Source organism: Xiphias gladius, chromosome 16 (assembly GCF_016859285.1).
Source record: "Xiphias gladius isolate SHS-SW01 ecotype Sanya breed wild chromosome 16, ASM1685928v1, whole genome shotgun sequence".
Taxonomy (NCBI): Eukaryota; Metazoa; Chordata; class Actinopteri; order Istiophoriformes; family Xiphiidae; genus Xiphias; species Xiphias gladius.
This window is the reverse complement of record NC_053415.1, coordinates 6,872,394-6,880,783: the sequence shown is the minus strand read 5'-3', so window position 1 is coordinate 6,880,783 and position 8,390 is coordinate 6,872,394. Positions and strand designations below refer to the sequence as shown.

Sequence of the window (8,390 nt, the reverse complement as noted above, 5' to 3'; positions counted from 1 at the left end):
TATGAGCCTATTAAACCAATTTCTTGAGAAGAAAATATGGGGAAATAGTTGGAAAATCTCAAGAGTTTCTCAAGAATCATCTTGGGTCCATCTGAAAGACAGATAACTGAAAAACATGAGAGAAAAGCAGGCTCACAATTGCTTCAGATGTCAGCACTGACTGTATAAAAGGAGAAAAAATGCAACAGAAGTGTGAATAATTTAATCACTTCTCAGTGATCGGTTCCTTCAGTAGATGTGAAGGAAAAATAACATTCAGGAATGAAAGTCACTGACCCATTTAAAATGTTTTTCTGTTTTCTGACTTTCTTTGAATTCAACGAAATGCTAAATAAATGGGTTTTCCACGTTTGAGAGGAGGCTTAAAACTTCCTTTTTGATAAAGCTTACAGTTAGGGCTGGCTCAGGTTTGGTTTGAACCCCTAGTTATGCTGCTATAGGACTCGGCTGCTGGGTGACTTCCCATGATGCACCGAGCATCCTCTCTCCTCCTTTTCCTCTCCACCTTTACGCATTCATATGGCATAGCTGCTCGCTACTAACTTGACTTCAACGACAACAGCCACTGTTTCAAATAATATGATTATCAACTATTATCATATTTAGTTTTATTAGTACTATTATTCACCCTATTATTATAATTATTCGTTTTATTATTAGTCTCATTATTATCACAAATCTTTATGTTATACGTCTACTGTGCTATGCCCCCCCCCCCTTTTCTCTCTCTCTCTCGCTCTTTCTCTCTCAACCCAGCCGGTCGAGGCAGAAGCCCCCCCAACCATGATCCAGGTTCTGTTCAAGGTTTCTACCTGTTAAAAAGGAGTTTTTTTCCGTGCCGCTGCCGCCAAGCGCTTGCTCACAGGGGAATGTTGGGTCTCTGTAAATATAACTATAGAGAATAAGGCCTAGACCTGCTCTACATGAAAAGTGCCCTGAGATAACCTCTGTTATGATTTGAGGCTATATAAATAAAATTGAATTGAATTCAGGATGCATCTTATAGTTATGTATGTTGACACTGTTCTAAGCTTGCAAAACATTGATTTCTGCTGTTATACTGTATGTCTGTACCTTTCCACATCTTTTTCTTTCAGAAGGTGAAGGCGCAAGACTGGTCAACAGGCCACAGTGGAGCCATAACACTTAAAAACAGCTCATGAATTGCCTATTACGCCATCACTTAATTGCTTTGACAGCTGAAAACTGCATCTGCACTATTTGTGGCAATGCAGTATGGTTCCATTCTGTGTTGGCCTGAGTTGTTTACAAGGGGCATTTTAGCAGTTTTCAGGGTGGACCATTTAACAAGAGAAGTGGCGATGCTGCAGAGTTGTCCAGAAACTTTTGATCAAGTAATTAAGTACATTTGTAACAGTATGATGTCTGTCAAGCTTCAAGAAGAGAGGCTCATCCTATAACAGGTGTCTGGTGAACACACAGTAGAATATAAAAGGATGTAAAAGGATGTTGTACTGTCCATATAATGCGAGTGTGGACTGAATGTGTGAAGTATGTGGTTACATACTGTATATTACCTGTGCTCAAGCACAGATAAAAACACTAAATATTATGCATGTTAAGAAGGAGAAAGAATCTCTCTCTTAACATGCATAATATTTCATATAAATAGGATTTCATTGGGAAAAGTCAGTGCACATAAGACTTTAGGCATCTATGTTATACTGCCACCTAGTGGCAGGAACATACCACTATCTGTGAGATGGTATTCCTTCAATTTACCATCCAATGGGATGGTAAATTAGTTACCATCCAATGGGATTACATTATTTCCCTGTAGCTCTCAAATGAAAAAAAACTCATTTCAAGCCAGCATTTTTAATTTTTAAGTCCATCGAATTCTTGCGGAAACCTTCACCCAGATTCTTGAGGCAACACTGACTTTCAAAAGCTATTTCTACTGTATCTTCTGCCATTGAACAGATTCCTTGTGTTCTTATTGTTTTTAGAGGGTCCACTCTTTAATTAAATGTAAAGAGAAAGGGAGAACAACCACAGAAAGAGCAGAAATTCAAATTCCTTGACAACTCTATAAAAATTATATATCTATATCTATCTATCTATCTATCTATCTATATAGATAGATAGATAGATAGATAGATAGATAGATAGATAGATAGATAGATAGATTGATAGACTGTGTTCACTGCTTTATCAAGCTCTGAACAGCATGTAAACATTTCACTGCTGAGCACTGAGTAACTGGAGGATGCAGAGACATCAGACATCAGAGTGAGCGGTGCTACAGTTCAGCGTGCAGCAGGACTTTGGCTTTCTTCATGTTTGTGGCCACTGTTGAAAAAGAAAGGACAAATTTGAATGAGACCACAGTTCTCTTTCTTTAATAGAAGAGCTTAAAATAAAGGCGAAACAAGCCGCAGGTGCTGCCTGTTCAGCTACAAACGGATTTTGATATAATGTACACACTCTAACCGTACATTGCATGGATAGGTGTTTTCATTATCTTGTTTTGGCCCGAAGTTAATGGCGATTGCAGTTTTACAAACATATCTTGGAAGCAGAGCTACAGTTTTTCCCAGGGCCCAGAGAAGCTTTCTATTATAAAGTCTAAAGCAAGTTAGCCTATAGGTATCCTTTATGTTCAAAGTACAGTAGTTAGCTAGCCTTCTCACTTTTGAGGATCATAATACTCTTGTCATCCAAGTTAAGCCATTTTATTCATCTCTTTTCCTGTTTTGACCAAAACTGTTTTTACAGGGCAACAAACATAATTAGGCGAATATATATCCGTATACAGCTCTGGACAAAATTAGGAGACCGCTGCAAATTTATATATATAAATATATAAAATTTATATGTAATAACTTCAAGGGAAGCATATTTTGCAGGCTTTAAACATTAAACTCTTTTTTTTAATGTCTCTTAAAGGCACAATATGTACTCTAAATATAAATAATAGTGAAGCCCAAAAATAACAAGATTTGAACCTGCAATTACTCACACACTGATCAACAGAGATTTTACTACAGGGACTGACACTAAGCAACAACTAAAGCTAAGCTTCTACTGTTTTCAGCTCTAGTTGACAATTTGTTTGCACCTGTACTGACTGTAATCCCAGGAATAAAAAGAGCTAAGTTTTTTTTAGTTGTATTCTGTGGGCAAACAAAAAAAACGGCAGATTTTTCCTCTAAAAGTCAAACATATGTGGAGGGAATTCTCATTGAAATGTCAAAATCTTACAAATTGGCACTTAAAAATCTATGTTGCCAGAGCAATGTTGTTTTTAAGTGATTTTGTGACTGTCTTGTTAATTAATATTATCTCTACTTTAAAACCACCTGCTTCCGTTTTTTGTCACTAAAACTTAACTCTGCAATTTAGACACATGGATTTGTTAAAAATTATATAATATTTCTAAAAGTAATGAGAGCACTGCTGTCCCACCTCCTGATCTAAGCAGGATGCCCATCTGGTCTGGCCAGCCCTCTTGGGTGCAAAGGGCTAGACACGGGTATGGGTATGTGCATGTGTGTGAGTGTGTCTATTGCTATGTCTATTGTTGACTCTGTATGGGTATGGGTATGTGTATGAGGATTTATGAGTATGCCGTTGGTGACTCTTTGATAGTGGCTCTGTGATGTTGTGATGAAATGCGTTGTGATTATGATGCAAACCAATTTCCCTACAGGGAAAACACCCATAAAAGTCCGTTGCTATCCTCCATATAAAGGCAGCCGTTCTCTCTGTCAGACCCATCTCATAAATAAAGTTTGTACTTTCTGTCAAACCATTGAGGAAGGAAGGTGATGATTAAAAAGAGTAGGGGTTCGGTCTGCCTTCACACGACTGACAGGAGGGTGTGCAGTGCCCCTTCCGCCATCCTCCCCCCAGACTGTCATAAGAGTGGACGGTCACTCACAATATACCATGTCACCAGGCTCGTAGGCGTAGAGGCGGTTGCTGTACTTTCCTGCAATGTCTGTGCGCACGGTCATAGACGGATCTGCAGAAAGTCCCACACATGGACAGTTGAGGAGAGGGTTCAACATTATCTGACTGTCAGACCTGTTTTGCTGTTACTGTTTTTCATTTAGTTAGCTGCTTGTGTTTCTGTAACTGTCTTTAGAGCAACTCGCAGTGAAATTAGTTAAAGTTGGACAGCGAGCAGTACAAGAGAATATAAAAGAGAGAAAGTGAGGGAGTGTAAAAGAAAGAGAAAGAAACCGACGACTGGTGTCAATTATATTGGAAAAATCATAGTGTGAAATCTTACAGCTGAAAGAGTTTTATTCTGGACTGAGTTATCACAGAAAATCCAGCCCTGGTTTTCCCAGTGTTTCCCACACCATCATCTAGAATACATAACTATTGAGTCTGTTAACCTTTATTTCTCCCTGTGCCATCGATTGTGCTTGAACCCCTGTTCTGCTAAAATGACTTATTTACTGATTTTTGAGTGTCCCAAAGAAATACAAAAATCAGTCTGGGGCCAAAAAGAACTTTCATATATATACTCCTATTTAGGTTGAGCACATGGGATAAGAGAATAATGCCAGGAAATTAAAACAATCAGAGGATACTGCAGGAAGTTTTGCCATTTGAACAAGTCTCTGAAAATTAAAGGATTATTGGGAAAATAGATATTTTCAACTGACTAAAAGGCATGTAAGAAGCTCCAAATTATGATTAATTATATAAATATTTACCAACAAAGAGTATTCTAGGAACATAGTAGCCGTCAGCTGCCAGGTGCTGGTCCATAGTGTCTTCCTGTAGAAAAAAAATATATATAAAACAGCAGCACTTTGTCAGTTACTACAACAAATAAAGTATTTATCAGATGGTTATTTCTAGAGGCTATTCTACTTTGCATATCATTTTTAACCTTTAATTATGCCTGATACTGTTAGTGTCCATGATTCTCATTAACAATCATATCAATTTGATAAAGATAATGCAAAGGGACTGATAAAATTCTACACTAAAAACCAAAAGAAGGTACCAAAATACTAGCTGAAGAACCTACTGTACAGCTGACCAGGGTTATCACATTGCTCCTTCACATTATTCACTCAGTTAGCATTTTGCTATTCTGTCCTTGAGTGCTGTAATTCCCATATTTGGATACTGTATTGCAGTGGAAAAGAGTTTCTCCATATATAACAGATCTTCAATTACCACCAAGTTGAGCATGATGAAATCCTCTTTGGCCATTTTCTGGATGGACTTTTCAGCAACAAATGCCCTCTTCAGTGCTGCTGAAACAATTCTGTTTAGTTTCATTGTAACACTTAAGATTAGAAAGAAAACAGATTAAAACCTGACTTTAAAGTAGTCATGATAATGGCATATGTTCTGAAGAAATGACTGAATTCCTGCCACCTAACAAAATTCAAACAGGAGCACATGTAGAAGCAGGTATCGTACATGTGGTAAGGCATTTTCAGTTATCACAGGTTGTGTTCATGAATTTCCGGCCCATGCTCTAAATATGTTTGACTTTTTGACAGTCACAGAGGATGCGGGGCAAGTTAGGAACAAGTTTTATAAGTGAGGTCTACAGAATATCCATGTCTAGTTTTCTTGTCAGACAGTTCTCAATATAATAAGCTAAGTGACTTAAATTCTCCTCAAATAGGTTGACTGAGTTGTGAACCACACTGAGTAATGATCAATATGTTCAGGCATTCAGAGGCAGGGTGTAAAATATTCTCCTTTTTTACTCAAAGCTGGCAAAAGTCAAAAGTACAAGCCAGACTTTGCCCTGTTGGTGGTCATTATTGTTTATGTGTTAAAAAATGCTGGTGGAAATTTCCACTGAGCGTACATCCAGGGAACCAGCTGAGTGATTTATGAATACAATTCTAAAATATTTCATTTCCTGCTTGGCAGGTATTAAAGAATGTACCCATTTCATTCCCTGTGAAACGAAGCTCAATACTGGGTTAGACGGGCAGTGCAGGATGTGCAAGCCTAAATTTTTACATTCAAAAATTTTAATGAACCAGAGCTACTGCAGTACCTTGACTGTATGGGCAGTGGTCTCGATGATGGATGACCATCAGAGGCTTCTTACTGTGAGAAGAAAACCACAGAGAAACAATTCACATTCACATTCCTCAGCACAATAAGTACAATGTTGGGTGTGAATGCAGTTGTGCACAACATAATGCCTGGGAAATTGAAGTCCCCATGCAAGATTATAAAAGAATAATGATTAAAAAAAGAAGAAGAATTTGATTTTATTTTACAGAAACTGAGTTATATACCATCAAGGAGAGCACGGTACTGGGACAGATGCAGTTCTGCATTATGCTGTATTTCCACCCCAACTTGAACCAGTGAGCCCACCTAATCATCCTCATGGACATTTGAGTAAAGGGTACCATCCCAGCACACAGAATGCATATGAATAGTATGCTATTTACAAATGTACTTTATAAAACAAAACTAACATACAGCACATTAAAGAGGCATCTCACGGTTGCTCAGAAATCTATTAATGACCCATAAAAAAGCATCCATAATTAGAAAGCAGTATTTTCAGTAGCTGTAAGTTACACCTCTCCATTTTCTGCAGGGTGATAGTGATTCATATGCGTGCCATCCGTTTGACCCCAGCCTGGAAGATGCGGCCATAGCGAGGGATTAAAGCATGAGGACTGCAGTTTCCCATTTAGATTCTGTTCTCACAGCCAAATCTCATTTCCAAACAGAATAAAGAAACATTCAGGACTTTTATCAAGGTGCGGAGTCATACCTGCTGACCATCTTTGACAAGCCCTCTTCATAAGTTTTGACCCAACTAATATTATCCCCCCATCCTGCAGGAAGAAAGAAACAGTGATGAAGTCAACAACAATATGGCACACTGCTCTATGCTTTCATGATATTAACTGAGTCCCTTATCAGGCAAAAATCAAATTCAAGACTTTATTTGTGTGTCTTATGACCCAAAATCAAACTGATAGCAATGAATTTTATTTGTTAATGATTCTTGAGAGGGAAACAGTTGTGCACGCTTGAATAAAGGAGCATCGCCCACCTCTTGACATGGACTGAAGATTCACTTTCTTCTTTTTCTGGTCTCCGGCACTAGCCCAGACACCAATGAACAAAGCAAGCAAGACCCAGCGGAGCATCACTTCCTGTCCTTTGAGAGAACTGCAGTGACAGTTGGCAGATAGATTCGTAAGAAGTGACGTTCAGTGATATGTTCATTTGGAGGACATTTTGACGCGCACTTTACAGATATCTTGTGTTCATATTTTCCTCTGCAATGCGGACTCACCAAGCAAGCTTGTTAAGATTGGGATTCCAAGTGACTGTGTGTAAAGCAGCAATGCCAGAGAAGCAGTCAAGAAAAAAAAACATCATCTTCATATAAAATCTGCAATATTGCAATAGTGCTCCAGTTCCTGCCATGTCATAATATTCATTTTTGTGAGCTGCAATTCCATACATTCCTCACGTGTTTTTGGTATGAAAATAAAAATGCAAAGCTTTTACTTCGCTATTTGTTGTATTGTATTATTAGCAACTGATATAATACATAATTGTTCCATTACTATAACTTTAAAAGGCATCAGTTTCAAAAAGTAGGTTTAAAACAATTACTTTAAAATCTCTGGAAGCCCTGATTTTTCACAGCATTTATAGTAAGAAGCTTTTAACTCTATAGCAGGAGCCTAGCTATTATGAAAAACAATATATTATGTTTTTAAGAAAGGTATTTCATAATTCAGGTATTTCTGTCACTTGAAGCCACAAATAGTAGATGTCTTACCTTGACAAGAAGAAACAACATGCATCTGCACTTACCCCTCTATATGCCTTCTCTTTTGTCAGATGATTTTTTTCAGCTGAAGTCACCAAACAGGTATTTCAAATTAGTGTGCTATAAATAAAGAAGACTAACATGCGCCCACACAAATATTGAAATTGCAATAACACTTACAGATACAGAGTGATACTGACTGATGGCTGCTAAAAGTTGGCTATCATGGAACACCAACTTTTTGCAGGGGGACTCACAGTTTGTGATTGGAAAAATAAATAAAAAATCATAATAAGGATGTGGAGGGCCATCACTTAACATCACTCTCCAATTCCTTTCACACCCAGTTTCAGTTGTGAGCAAAGCATCAGACAGTTGTATGTTGTAGGAAGGGGGTGTAGTAATGTCTTGCATTAGGCTTATCAATTAAGTTGCACTCTGCTGCACACCTCCCACACACTACCTGAAAAATTTCTTTACCCTTACCCTAAACTACTATTGGTCCCCTCAACAAATGGATTGCTGACCCTAACACTCGGTGACAGTCCTCTAAAGAGTTCAGAAAAATATACAATACTGTGCCAAAATTGTAGGCACTAAAAGTTAAATTCATACAGAGTGAAGTAAA

The 8,390-nt window shown here is 37.9% G+C and overlaps 1 protein-coding gene across 1 annotated transcript; it reads right to left on the bottom strand.

Annotated features, from left to right (window-relative positions):
- Window positions 1-2,162: 2,162 nt before the first annotated feature.
- agr1 (anterior gradient 1) lies at window positions 2,163-7,866 on the bottom strand. The gene is made up of 8 exons (XM_040149188.1): window positions 7,807-7,866; window positions 7,031-7,138; window positions 6,746-6,809; window positions 6,008-6,060; window positions 5,164-5,240; window positions 4,692-4,755; window positions 3,905-3,988; window positions 2,163-2,313 (listed from the first exon to the last, which is right to left on the bottom strand). The coding sequence occupies exons 2-8, from the start codon at window positions 7,125-7,127 to the stop codon at window positions 2,264-2,266; spliced, it is 489 nt and encodes a 162-aa protein (XP_040005122.1). The 5' UTR covers window positions 7,128-7,138; window positions 7,807-7,866; the 3' UTR covers window positions 2,163-2,263.
- Window positions 7,867-8,390: the final 524 nt, after the last annotated feature.